A 14,644-nucleotide genomic window follows, 5' to 3' on the forward strand; every position below is an offset into this window, starting at 1 on the left:
TATAGTATGCAAGGAACAGGAACTTCATCACAACCTACAGCTCCTGACAGGGAGCGGGGGGCAGCGCTGAGCTCTGCTCTGTGTGACAGCCACAGGGCCCGAGGGAACGGCATGGAGCTGCATCAGGGGAGGGGAGCTGGGGGTCAGGGAAAGGGTCTGCGCCACAGGGCGGTGGGCATGGAATGGGATGCACAGGGCGGGGGGCATGGCCCCAGTGCTGGAATTAAAGGAGTGTTTGGACACTGCTCTCAGACACAGGGTTTGATTTTGGGTGGTGCTGTGTGGGGCTGATTTGGACCCTGTGATCCTTGTGGGTCCATTCCAACTCGGGATATTCTGTAATTCTGACAAGGAGCAGAGAATAAAAGAACAGAACTACTGGAGATGAGGATGGAATTTGAGAGCCATCACGTGTGTTAGCCAGGAGACCAGGCCGGGACAGAAAAGGATATATATGGTCTTCAAATAAAAATGAATTTGTGAATTCTTGTTGTGAAAACGCATGCCCTTGAAGATGACAGACAACATATTTGGTTTTAAACCCAACCCCTCAAAGACAGGACAAGTTTGGCTTCTTAGTGCTTGCCGATGGAGATGAGCAGGAATAAGACTGGAAATGGGGTCAAAGAAAGTAAAGCTGTTTTCAGCTGCCTGTAAGATGTCTTTCCGTGCACTTAAGTGACTCAGATGGCAACCTGCAGTTAGCTGTCAGAGTGTAATTTCGGTCAGCGCCAAACCAACTGCCGGCTTTTTCTCTGCAGAGCACATCCAAGTTCCTCCGCGTTCTGTTGGTTTGCCTCTTTTTAGGAAATGGTGGAGCCGGAGAAGGCGCAAGGGGATTCCATCAAACACTTGGAGCGCCGCGAGGGAGCAGCGCAGAGCACGGCGTTAACCCTTCCAGCGCCGCCTCGCAACGCGCGCGCACGTGGAGCGCCGCCCGTGACGTTACAACGCGCCGCGCCCGGGCGCCGCACCTCGGCCAATGGGCGCTGCCGGAGGGCGGGGCGTGGCGCGGGGCGGGCGGCGTCACGTCCGCGCCGCGATGGCTGTAGCGACGGCGGCGGCGGCCGGAGGCGGCGGCGGGAGGCGGCGGCGGCGGCGGAGACGGCAGTAGCGGGGCGGCGGCGGCGGCGGCGGCGGGGCGGCAGGCCGCGGAGGAGGAAGAAAAGGGGCGCGTAAGATGGCGTCGCTGCAGGAGGGGGGCCGCTACGCCGTGTCCTGCGGGAAAGCGGCGGACAACGTCTCGGTGCTGCACGTCAAGCTGACCGAGACCGCCGTGCGGGCGCTGGAGAGCTACCAGAACCGCAAGGTGAGGGCTGCCGGGTCCCGCGGCGGGGCGCGGGGCCAGCGGGAGCCGCGCGGCGATCTCGCCTCCGCTCGGTTCGCTCCGCCGCTCTCCGCCCGCACCTCCCGCACGCCGTGAGTCACAGCGAGCGCTGCGGGTGCCGGCTGCTCGCACCGCCCGCCCCGCCGGGCGCCGGGCTGCGGCTCCCGACGCTGGGTGGTGGCTGCCGGCAGCGCTGCGGCGTTCGGCCGTTGAAACCGACGTGCGGGGATGATTCGGGGTTGAACTCGGTGCGCCTGGAAAGGGCTGCTTTCCCGCAGCCGGTGCGATGAGATGAAGGGTGCCAGGCTGCGGGCAGCGAGGAGTTCAACTTCGTGCGCAGAATAGTTCACGGTGCCGTCAGGGATGGGGTCCCCGAGGCTCGTGCGCCCGGTAGGAGCCGTGCGTGCGGTGCTGCAGTTGGGAGCTAGGCAGCTCTGCGTGTGAGGAACTTAGGGCAGGTCGGGCGTGCACCGGTGGTAGTGAACCTGTGTTCTGTTATGGAGAACTGTGTAATTCTGATCTGTGAAACAACTTCAATCAATTACCTGCCTAGGCTTTTTTTTTTTTTTTTTTTTTTTTTTCTTTTTTCTTTTTTCTTTCTTTCTAAAGTAAATCCATTTCCGAGTCAGAAAATGAATGCCTAATCATCAAGGTGTTGTCAAGTGAATACAGAACTGTGTGTGATGATGAAGATCACGAAAATAAATGAAATTCTTGTTCCTATGTCACTATTTCATCATTTCCATAACTTCACTAAATGGACCTCTAGCTTGTTCTGCAGATCTGCTTTCTCTCAGTTGATCCTGCAGGAGTCAGTGTGTGCCACTGGAACAGTGGCCAGTGACAGTAACGTGGAGAGTGTAAAACTTCAGCCCTTGGTACTGCAGTCTCTAGAACTTTTACGTTTAAAAATGGTCATCCTTTAAGCTGATGAACTGAACTATAGTCTTCTCACTTCCACAGTGTTCAAAATCTCCTGTGGCACTATTCAGGAAGCAGTTCTCAGTCTATATTTGAGAGATTCTGAAGGGGTCGTTGTTTTTCTGTTAGGAATCTCTGCTTCAGGTGAGAGGAATGGGGAAGAGAGAAGACATTATCAGCTTCTGTTGTCTGTATTTTAAATAAATCCAGTTGAAAATAGCTGTTTTATGTCCTTGCAGTGCCTAAGGAGGGCAGAGCACATGGTCTGCAGCTGGCAGTTCAGTTCTTCTCACCAGCTTTGTGTTCTCTTGCATCACTGACCCATTTCAGCTCTTACTAAAGAAATTATAACGAAGGCTTGCAATCAGCGTTGCTGAAAAGGGGAGGATGTTATTAAGTGAATGCAGGAAAGATGACCCACAGTTTTGCTGTTGCCTTTGCTCTGTGCAGAAAGATCTTATCTGTACATCACAAGTAATTCTTCAAACAGTATGTAGAAGTGCGGAATCATGATAACCCTCAAATGACCTACTTAGCCATCACTTGTAGAACTTGGGCAGCCTGTAAGCAGGCTCTGTACACTAGGTTGCTTCACGTTCAGGTTCCAGCACTATCTGTAAAGTACTTGTGCTATATTATTACTTTTCTAAGAATTTTCTTAGCTTGCTTTACGGTGTACTCTTAAATCTTTAAATCCAACTTCTCCTTCATCTGCAGAAGCACAGAGCTGAAACAGTGCTTTCTGATCTGTGCAGGTTGTTGTAGTGAGGGCAGGTTTCCTGCACGCCTTTGGAGGGGGAGACTGAATCCACATGCTGGAGGATGTTTAGCTTTGTTCTGACAATACTGAGCAGCATGGCTTGCAGTACTTGAGCATCATCTGTGACAGTGTGAACTTAAAGCATGACTACTCGTTTGTTAATCAGCTTCTGTTCTGCAGGCAGTTTCTTTGGTACTGGTACTTTGGTACTGGTGGTTGCTGCATATTGCCTTTAGAGCCACAGCCGTGCCATGCAGCTGCTGCCCTGGCTGAGCAGTGGGGAATGCAGAGTGCAGTGTGTACATTTCTGAGGATGCACAGGAGCAGTGTAGCACAGCCTTGCATAGCACATCCCAAAGGGTCATGGCTGTGCTACTAGAAACCCCTGGAGAACATGAGCGCTTGGCTTGGCACAGAACAGCTCTCATGGCCATGGTGCATTGCCTCCCTGGCCCTTGTGCTGTCCTTGGAACTGTTCTGAACAACCTTATTTATTTGTCCTTTTTTTTTTTCTTTTTTCATTTTTTTTTTTTTTTCTCCTGCCAAAGTAGTTCTGGATGGAAAAATATAAGAGCTTTGAGAGCTGATTTGATAGAAGGACATATGGCCAGAGTGAGTGCTACAAATACAGCCTCTGTGTTTTGGAGGCATCTACCTGATTAGGTTACCTCAAGTTATAGTATGCAGATGCATCTTCTGTGCAAAGTGATATAAAGAGAACAGGTATAACAGAAACAGTCGTATTGCTGTGGAGCTTCTCACTGCTTGGTGACAGTGTATAATTTCACTCTTGCAGGTGGTGACATGTCCTAATCTGCTGACTGCTTCTGAAGCAGATTAGGGAATGCTGTATTGAGCAGTTTCTGCAGAGTCGTGTGGACAGTTGTGTCTGCAGCTGATAAAACTTTTTTTGCAGAAGGAACATCACCTTCTACAGTCATGTCCTAGCTGTGTTTCTCCAGATGAAAGCAACTAGAGATCTCTATTTTCTTCTGCATGCTGTTTAAGCAAGTTTCTTCTTTTCTTTCTTTCTTTCTGTCTGCCTCTAAAATCTTAGTTTCTGAAGTTGAAGGATAGTTCTGACTTTTACAAATCTGTCTTGCCATTTAAGTTTTTATTCGTCATTTGGATGTTCCAGCTGCAGCAATTCTGGAGTTAGTAAGCATATGAAATGCATGTTTGTCTGATGTTCCCTCACTCCGAGCAACTGAAGTCACAGAAAGCTGCTGTATTTCATTTACCAGGGCTGAAATTCCCCATAGCTCACATGTATCTCTGACACCTAGGGCTTGGGGTTAGGAAATGACTTTCTGTTTAAAAGCTTGAGACTTTCAGAGATCGCCAGTGACGTCCTACTTGGAATGAGAATGCACTTCATGCTTTTAGAAGGGTCAAATCTCTCAGGTTTTTTCTTTTTGCTTTCTTATTGTTCAGCTTGAAGGTGGACATAGCATTAGTCTTGTCACAGCTGTAATGTTCATATGCCATGAGTTGTGCTGGGATTTAGATGCAAGTGTGCAGAGTGGGGGGAATGGATACTAGAGTCCAACAGTCTGCATAGGTGGGTGACTGCTTAAGAATGGGAGTCCAAAAGAGTCCAGTTACTTCAGGGCACTTCCAGACCCTATAGTTTTATCTGGGAATGCCCCATCCAGTCTGTTCTGCTCTTGGCAAATAAATATTTTGTACTGGAACACTTGATACCACTGTACACACTGCAAGGGAGTTCTGTGCAAAAGAAGGGAAGTGCCTAGGTGAGGTCTCTACGTTTTTGCCTCTGTTGCCCATCTAAACGTACTAAGGGTTGATGATGCATTCTGTATGTGTTGTGGTTTGATTTCTTGAAATCTAAGATTTCTTATCTCTTAAGACAGTGCAATTAATAACGCAGAGTTAATTGATTAAAGCTATGCAGTTATTCATTATAAATACATTTGCATCTTCACAAGCTCTTTTAACCCAGATTTCGTGTGGCGGTGTGGACTGGGAGATACCACTCCGAATGTTTTTTCCCTTGTCAGAAAGTTACAAGTCTGATTTGGAACAAGTCTGTCAGTGGGGAAAAAAAACAACCTAATTCCATACAGTTACTATGAAGTAGATGAGTAGAAGAGGGACTCTGCGTGACAGGTGTGAGTTAAGAACACTGTGATATGAAGTGCTTGTACCTCCAGGAAAGACAACAGGCTCCACGTGGTGGAGAGGAAATGGAGATGACTGGCTCCATTTAAGCAGTGCTTACGCCACTGTTCCTGTTGCAAACTGTTGGATACATGTTGCCTTGCTGCCTTACTGCCTTGTCGGAAGGACACTGCAGTCTTTCGCTGTGTGTTTAAGCCGGGCCAGCTGCTAAAGAAAACCAGAAGTCCTTCTTGCCATTCTTATCCTTTGCTTGGCTACCCTACCTGCTCAGGTTGTTGGTATGAGGGCTTGTGTCATCAGAGAGAAACTGATCTAGGGAGAAGGGCGATTGCCATGCTGAGTGTGAGTACTACTATGGCCAAACCAGCAAATCCACTCTCAGATGCAAAAAATGGATTATTTCCTTTTTTCCTTCCAGTGCTATTGCTCCATTATCTTCCCACAGATTTCTTAACTTGTCTAATGCACAGGATGGACCATGCCCTGGATAAATCAGATATCTGGTATGAAGGTGGCTAGGATGTGTATCCTGTTTCAGATGTCAGAAGGTTGTGGTTGATGAGACATAGGACTGCAGGAAAAGCTGAGGGCAGTTAAATACTGTCTTGACAAATGAGATTATTCCCACCCTTGCCATGGAGTTGATCTAAGGCTAGCACCTTACTGGCACCCTGTACAGATAATCGCATAACTGAGTTGAATATCTGGAGTAAAATGGAGGTAGCTTGAGCTGGTCGAAGGTTCGTGGCACCATTTCTTTTCATTGCAGAAAACTACCTGTGTAACATGCGTGGGTTTTTTGTTTTTTGTTTATTTTTTTCAGGGTGCCTTGCTTGGGGTTAGTGAGCTCACTGAGGTTAAGGAAGAGATCCACAAGTGCTGGGAGGAACTGAATCCTGGGAGTGGGAAGAGAAAGGAGCTAGACCTTCCTCTTTCAGGAACAATTAGCTATGAAGCAATTGATGGCCATGTAGCAAAAGTACAACTTTATTATCCAAGTGGGTCTGTTTGCCAGCTTCCCTATGAGTGATGGTTCCACTTTCTGAGCCATGGTTGTTTTCCCTGCTCCAGTGCTGATTTTACTCAGACACTGGGGGCATCGCACCAAGGGTCTGAAGCCAAGATCACCCATTCATTACCTCTGTGCAACTGCAGGCTCTTCTTTCTTGCCTTGCCCCAGTACCGCTGCTGCTGCCAGTGCTGGCAGGTCTGCTTGCAGCAGGCATTGCAGTGTACGCTGACAGTAGGCTCTGCTTAGCTTGAAGCGTGCTGTGAGCTAGTCTTTCTCCCTGTGAAAGAAGCAGGAAGTATTGGTGTTAGTTAAATCAGAACTGGGACTTTTCACGTTTGATGCCCAAAGCAACCAAATAGTGCTGATTATGATCTTTGCATATTACTGTTAGTAAAAGGAGAGTAATAAACTCTTATGGCAAATACAAATACCTCTGTATTTATCTTCGTGAAGCACTCCTATTATGATTATTGGCACAGAGTCTCTAGATTTTTCATAGTAAACAAGTCCTTACTGTATATTAGTATGTCATACATTAAGTTTTGTCACTGTTCTGGGTTTTCCAGCTTACTGTCCCGATGATGTGATGAGGTTGTGTATTTAAAATAAAAATAAATTAATTAATAAATAAAAGCCCAGAAGCCAATTATGTAATTCCAAGAGCAGTTGCCAAAGATAAAGTTGTATCTTCATATCTCTGCATTAAAATGGCTTTGCCAACTCACAACATGATTTTCTTAATATATTAAGCATTTGGAGATCAGAGTTAGCTCTCTGAACTTCATTAAAACAAGGACTGGCTGGCTACTATGATTTTTCAATCCTTACAGTAATTGGGAAGCATGATATGACTGATTTGATGGTTGGAATGTGTACGTAAGGAATAATCCTCAGTGTTGGTGATACAGGTGTCTGTAATAATGTAATCAGTTTTATCAGTGCATATAGTCTTTCTGTCTAAACACTTTTTCTTCTTTAATTCCTTAGCATAACTTGTGCTGAGGTATGGCCATGCTGCAAATTAGCAAGTAACTTCTTACAGGCTCAGCAGGCAGTTTTCAGCCCCAAGGCAGCAAAGAGAAGCTGCTGGAGGGTTGGGGAAGGGAGGAAGGAATTTCTTAAGCTGACACTGCTGGTAAGCATCAGTATCTTGCAACTGCATGGTATGGTAGCCTTCTACTTTGTAGCTCTTAAAATCATTAAAACAGATAAAAAAAATATTATACATCACAATCTTTAATGTGCTGATGTTAAGGTATCTTCTATTCACTCTGAGTCAGTGTGCCTGGAAAACAGTAGATAATTAATCTTGTATGCAAGGGTGGTGCCCTATAAATAGTAGAGTTATTTACCAAGCACCTCGTGTACATGCAGATCTTGAGTCTTGCAAGCAGAAACAGTCCCTGCCCAAAGACAATTAAGCAAAACTGTAAACCTGGAGAAAACAAGCCAGGTAGCTCTTGAATTTTTCTCACCCAAAGTTTAGAGATTTAAGATTTGAATGTAACTGTTCCTCTATATAATTTTCTCTAATCAGTCCTGTATAGGAGAATTTATTTTTTCTCAAATAAAATTTTCAAATGCAAATAAAGGGAAATTGCTTAAGTGAAATGTGCCTGCAGCTGTCTGTAGATCGGTTTTTGGCTGAGTTGGCATTTGATTATTACTACTCTCACTTCAATGAGACAGTGTGCACGTTGCAAGCACTGGCAGTTTCTCCAGGATTTGATTACTGTGGTGGGATTCTAGGCTTGCCCCCAGTCTGCAGAACCCCAAGATCTCCAGAACTGCTGATTTCACAGGAAGGGAACAGGAGATCTCAGAGGACTGCTTAGCTGAACCTAAGTTGTTGCCGTTAGATTGGCACCAAAGGAGGGACTTGAAGACACACGTTGGACTTTGTGGTCACTCTTTAGGGTGGAAACAAGTTCAGATCTGGTTTGCCAAGCATCACTCGGAGGAGCAGTTCCACTTCACATGTTCAGGAGTTGTCTGGAGAAGCTATTGAGATGTCAAAGCTTCAGGTTTTTCAGGATTGGAAACTCACGCTGAGAAGCTCCAGAAAGACCTCATTGGCCTGGGCTTGTGGAAAAAAAATAGTAGCATATGATTTTCCCCTAACATAGATAAGAACAAGTAAACTCCGTGAGGTAAGACTTGGAATTGACAATTGCAACTAGTGCTAGAGTTGAGAGTGGTACAGTTGTGTTCTCTTGCTACTGTTGTTGTTCAGAGCTCTTGTGCACCCACATTTGGAGTCCCCAGTAGGAATTTGATTTGTGAATCTGCAGAAGGATGTATGGAGAGAGAGCTGCCCACCTTACTCTCAAGTGATCGAGGTGAGGTGTATCAGTTGCCTACACCTCCCAAGAGACCAGAAAAGCTGGGACTTTGTTTTGGGGTGAGGGCACCTGGTGAAACAGATAAGTTAAAGCAGATAACTCTATTCACCATATAGGTGATCTGTCAGAGGAGGCTGGAGGTAAAGAATATCTGAGGGTTCACAAAAGGATTAGGCAAGTTCACAGGCAGCAGATGTATAAACAGATTCAAAAGAGAACTAATGGGGGCTGTGCCCTCCAACACCAGTCAGGGTGAGGAAGTGTGAAGTGAATGGCTCAGGAAAGTGGAAGGCACCTGTGCTCCCCACAGAGACACTGTGAACTGATGGGAGTGGGGGCTGGAGCAAGTGATGAGTAGAAAAGCTATTTCTTCTGCTCCTGCAGCCGTGCACAGCCCAAGCCTGTTTTGGAGTGAAGGCCTGGCAGCAGCAGCAGGCCGAACCACAGGGCTTTCTCCTTACTTGCTCCCTGCCAGGGCAGTCTGGCTCTCCAGATAACGTGCCAGCAAGGACGTGAGGGCTCACTGATACTCTGCTAAATTTAGATTCCTTGCGTTGAAGTAGGGTGGGCTGCTGTTCAGCCAGCACACTTTGACTGGATCAGAAACTAGCTGATGTCAGGTTCTGTGAGCCTGTGTAAGATGGTGACAGCTGCACGATGGGTGCATTGGGACGTCTGACTCAGCATGTGGTGGAGTGCTCTCCTAACTCACTTTGTATGGAACGAAGTTTCCTTCTAGAAAGCTGACGCCTCAGACGCAGGTTAGGATTTATAGCTGCGTCAGGCTTCGTATGTTTACCAAATTGCATTTTTAAACACTTTGCTTGTAGGCGCTGGAAAAGCTGATAAAAATCCTCTAATAGTTTCAAACTTGGATGGCTTCTGCCACTTTCCAGCTTGAAGTTGGAAGTTCTGTGGAGTTTTTTAAGGTCTTATGGTTGTATTGTGTTGTGGGTCTGTGTGAAAATGACGCACAATACAAACTGTATTGTGGGCTGCTGTGAAACTGGAGATGCAATGTGAGCCTTCTATCATGAAAAATAGGTGCAGCCGTTTTTAAAGGTATGAGGTTGAAGTTTGGAGTTTGCCTGCGGGCCTGTTGCTGCTTGGAGTGTTGCCTGGCACCTTGCCACTTACCTCTCCTGGCTTTGGCAGCCACAGGCACCCTCATGAGCAGATCCACTTCATCACCAACCCCAAAGTCAGGAGTTTGCTGCTGTATCCATGTCATGAGTTTTACTTTGAAAACTCAGACAGGCGCAAGGCATAGAGGAGCAAGCTGTGGCTGGAGGCAGCAGTGAGCTGGAGTTGCACCTAACTTACTTTTCCAGTCATTCTATGCTATGTCATCTGCAGCTTTGTGCTCCTGAATGGCACCTCAATTTATACTCTATAAAAACTTTCTTTTCTGGAGTAAAATCTGAACAAATAAGTATTTTATCCTTTGGTACGATTCTCAGTGTAAATGTTGTCAGGAGGCTGACTAACGCTCTATAAAATCCTGGTAAGTTATACTAGTCAGCACAGAGCCCATATGTTATTCTGTTCTGCAGCGTAATTTCAGGGTTCAGTAAAGCTGAGCACAGTATTGCTGCTAAATAGGATATTCTTATCAGTGTGCTCCTGCTGACAGTGGTGTTTCGATGTTGTGCATTGAACTATGTCAAGGAGAAGATCTGACCAGAAGCCAGCCTGCGACAAAGAGCAGTTGTTTTCAACTAGCAAGCTTCTTGGTCCCCTGCCCTAAAAACATCTGTAAGTCTTCATGAGCTGTAATGTGAGCACAGAATTGGTGCAGCATGCTTCCGTCGCTGTGATTCAGGAAGAGGCTGCGCTTACTGCTGTGAAATTATAGAGACGAGCTAGAGGTGGCTCTTGTTGTTTCTGGCACTCTTACATATTTCTCTTAGTAGATTCCTTACTGTAAAAGTGAAGACTGTTTGGGGGAGCCCTATTTTTTTTGATGTTTATTTGGTTACAATGAATCTTTTCATTGGTAAAACTTACTCTAAGTGATTAGCTGAACTGCGGAGTAGAAAAGACAGATACTCAAATGCATGTAAAAATGTTACCAAGTAGGCTCTTTGGAAAATAAGCACCTTCCAAAACCTTGAGTGGCTGGCCTGTGAAGGCAGAGTCTGGGAGTGGGAAAGAGCAGGGCTCTTGGGGCTCTTTTCAGTCACACGTAGGGGAGTTTTTGTTCCCTTCATTGCCAGCAATACAAACCATTAATTTCCTTGCCCATTCTCTCCCTGTAGTGCCCATGTATTCTAACAAAACATCAGGTCTTGAACTCCTCAGCTCTGCATAGGGTACAGCTTGCAGGAGCTCTGGCCTGGCTTACACAGCAGCTCCGCATCATAATATGGCCTCTGGATGTAGGCTGGTTGTTGTAAATGAATCTACCACAAGTGTTTAATTTGTGTAGCAAAATAACTTTTACCAGTGTATGGAGATTTGCAGTTTTGCTTACATTCTGCTTGTTTTCTTTCTCTTGCAGGATCTTGTTCCTTCTCAACCTTCAATTCAGTTCCAAGGACGCCAAGGGGTAAGTTTTTTGTACTAATGTTACGTAGGAAAAGATATCCAGAAATTATCTAGTATCTCTTAAAAGAGAGAAGTCATGTGGACATTTTCATGATGCGTTCAATGCCATGTGTTTCATTGTGTATTTATTCAAAATATGGAAAAGAGCCATGTTCCTGTGTACTTTTTTTTTCCTGCTTTTATCAACTTCTAGCCTAAATCTGAAAGGAAAAAATATAAATTTGTAAGTCAGCAGCTAAGCAGTGAATGTCTAGGATTGTAAATCTGACTTGAAGTGGTTGTTTTTAAGGTGTGGAGCAAAAGTGTAGTTTTGGGGGATAGGCATGTTATTTCTTATGCCATGAAGACTATTGATGATTTCTGAAGCTTTTTTTGAATTTCTAATGAAATGAGATATTTCAAGCCTGTTGATAAAGAATTTCAGGAAAAAAAAAATAGGGAAATGTGGCCTTCTGAAGGCCAAAAATCCAGTTAAATAGTCAACAAGTGCAAACTGGAGAATTGAAGCTGAACATAAAATTAAGTGCTGGTTGTAGTAAGTCTTAGGATTTTAGGTTTAATATTTGAACTTTAAGACAATGTTAGTTTTAATTCAGATCAGTTATCAGATCCAGTTTTCTATATATGCCTGTAGTGCTTCTGCGGAGAAAGCAAGGAAGAGATGAGAGAAGGATAGATAAAGTCTTACAGATGGTGAAAGGTAGTATTCTTGTCCAAAGTATTTGAAACTACAGTCCTGGTCCAGTTAGCTAGACCTGGTGGGCTGAGAATCAGAATCAGTGTCAGGGATGTGGTCCTGCTGAAAAGGTCACCTTTCTTTTGTTTGGCTGATTTGGGTTGAAAGAGACCTTAAAGCTCATTTAGTTTCAACCCTCTGGGCAGGGACACCTTTCACAAGATCAAGTTGCCCAGGACCCCCATCCAACCTGACCTTGAATTTCTCCAGGGATGGGACATCTACAGCATCTCTATGTTACCCAACTTAAATCTATCTTCTTTCAGTTTAAAGCCATTATTCTTGTCCCATCACTACACTCCATGGCGATGAGTTCCTCTGCAGCTTTCTTGCAGGTCCCCTTTATATACTTACTGGGAGGCTGCCTAAGGTCTCTTCAGAACTTTCACTTCTCGACTTAACAACTTCACTTTGTAGGACAGGTGCTTCAACCCTATGTTAATCCCTGTGGCCTTCTCTGGACTCAGTCTGACAGCTCCACATCTTTCTTGTGGTGGGATCCCTAGAGGCAAACTCAGCACTGCTGGCAGGGTCTTGGGAGAGTGGAGTAGAGGTGAACAATCAACTTCCTTTGTTTGGTGTCCATGCTGCTTTTGATGCAGTCCATGATATGGTTGCCTTTCTGGGCTGCAAGCATGCTCTGCTGGCTCATGTCGAGCTTTTCATCAGTGAGTGCTTGCAAGCAGGGAGGCAGTCAGGAGAATTGCATCATCATCCCCTTTTGGCACTTGCCTGCATTTTTCCTCTGTTCCTTTGTATGACCATAAAACCACCCTTCAGAGTGCATTTTGTTCTTTTTTACAAAACCTGGAAAAAGTTATGGTTTTGCTTAGTTCAAAATAAGTTATGGGATTATAAATAATTAACCTAACTATCGGCATGAAGGTCTGAAAGTGATATACTGCAAAAGCAAAAATTGCTAGCACACTTGATCTACCTTGTATGCTTTTTCTCTGCAAAAGTTCACGTCCTTGTTTATCCCACATTTTCAAGTAGCATTCTTACAGGAGCAGCATGCGAGATTTCAGGTACTACCAGGCTGGCTTTGTTTCTCATCTCTAAATATCTGTTTTTTTCATTGTCATGCATTTGAACCCCTGTAATATCACTGTGTGATGCATGGATGTCCTAACAGCTGTGTTCAATAATCTACTAGGTCAGTAGATTCCACAGAGTGCTGTGAAAGCCCAGGCTGGTACTAAACACAAGAGAGAATGCTGTATTTTCTTGATTATAAAACTCAACAGTGAATCCGTACTCCATGAAGTGGAAACATCTGATAGGACTTCACTACTTGCTGCAGGAGCAAAAATCTCCTATGGTACTTCTCAAGTCTATCCATAATTAGGTCAGTGCAAACCAAGGAACTTATTCCAGGACATTTCTAGGTCCTAATTATCTAGCATAGGGATATTAGTTTAAGTTCATTAGGGTAGATGATGAGACTCCATTTTCTTTGTATTGCACCGCTGTGTTTTATGTGTTTCCAGAACACTTGGAGTTGCAGGCCAGGCTGCTGGGCTGCCATGAGAGGCCTTTCCATCCTGGGGTATGTTCTTGGTGTCTGTGGAACCAGGCAGCTGCATAACTCTAGGATGCAATGCTGAATTGCCTTTAAAAGAATCTGGGCTTTTAAGTATTTCAGCTCTAGTTACACGTTCTACTCATCTTCCTCCATGGGTAGGGCTCAAGTGGAGAAATGAAAGGAGCATGCTGGCTTGAGTTGGTCTGGTGCCATGTTGGATTAAGTTGAGAAGCTGAAGCTTGAGACAAGAGCCTTAGGTTAGAAGAGGTGAAGTAGGAACTTCTGTTTCATGCATATTTTCTAAAAAGGACCTAAGTATGGTGCCAGAGTGTTGCTGTGGCTACTTTACCCAGTAAATAAAGAAAGAAAAACTGTCAAGCTTAGCTTTCCATCTGTTTTAGGACAAAGTTCCCTGAGGGCATCTGAAAAGCACTGGATATGTGTTGACAGTCTCAGAAGGTACCATAGAAAAACCAGGGATGCAGTAAGATGGTCCGCATTCAGAATGATAACAAAACATTTGTGTGTGCTGTGTTATTAGCTTCTAAATGCCTTCGGTGTGATAATCACTGAAACAGTACCGGTACAGTTGGTATCCAGCTAAGAACTCTGTCATTTCTGGTTTGTTAAATATAAGCAAGCGTTGAAATGACCACAAATCAGCCCCTAATGGAGAGAACTTGGGAACATTGGAACTGGGAACATTGACTTCTGAAGTATCTGGACCATGATGTGTGGTACTGTCTGAAGAAGCTGGGGGGTGAGGAGGAAAGGCAAGATGTAGGTTGTTTAAATGGTAGAGATTAGCTTTTAAGAAATACTTTGTAATTATACATCTTGGCTTAGGTGATCTCAGTCAGTGTAGGAGCTGTGTTGTTCTAGATACAATAACTCTGAGGAATTACAGTATTGCCAACTGACTTTTCACTGTAATGCAGAGTGGGGATACATTTTAACAAACAGCTACAAATAAAACAAGCTGCTGCTTCTAGCCCACTATGCAGTCCACTTTAGCACTGAGTTCTAAGTAGGCATGCTTTCCTTGTGTGGTTTCACTTTTGTATTCTTTTCTTTCTTTGCCATGTCTTGTACTGCACTCGTTCCTCTCTTAGATAGAGACATAATCTGTAGCAACTGCACCGTATCCAAAGCTGACAGCTTGCATAGTTTCTTGCTGTGGTCCATGTGCCTTCAGCATGACTGGGCTTCAACTCCTATTTGCAGAGGGGTAGGCACAGCGATGCTTTTCTTCCTCTCAGCTTACAAAACAGGTCATCTGATTTGGGAAAATGAATAGTACGTTGGAAATCTAGCAGTTGATCTAGCTTATAA

The 14,644-nt window shown here is 44.9% G+C and overlaps 1 protein-coding gene across 2 annotated transcripts in view; it reads left to right on the plus strand.

The window, feature by feature from the left end:
• The first annotated feature begins 1,081 nt into the window (after positions 1-1,081).
• ELL2 (elongation factor for RNA polymerase II 2) overlaps positions 1,082-14,644 on the plus strand; it is a 45,429-nt gene continuing 31,866 nt past the window's right edge. Inside the window, exons 1-2 of one of the 2 annotated variants that reach the window (XM_031605295.2) lie at positions 1,082-1,309; positions 11,005-11,052. In XM_031605295.2, the coding sequence (XP_031461155.1) occupies positions 1,181-1,309; positions 11,005-11,052 (177 nt within the window). In that variant the 5' untranslated portion in view covers positions 1,082-1,180. Of the gene's footprint in view, positions 1,310-1,489; positions 1,718-11,004; positions 11,053-14,644 lie in introns of those variants that run through there. The other variant, XM_031605296.2, reaches the window with a different exon arrangement.

This window comes from Phasianus colchicus, chromosome Z (assembly GCF_987193195.1).
Source record: "Phasianus colchicus chromosome Z, bPhaCol1.hap1.1, whole genome shotgun sequence".
Taxonomy (NCBI): domain Eukaryota; kingdom Metazoa; phylum Chordata; class Aves; order Galliformes; family Phasianidae; genus Phasianus; species Phasianus colchicus.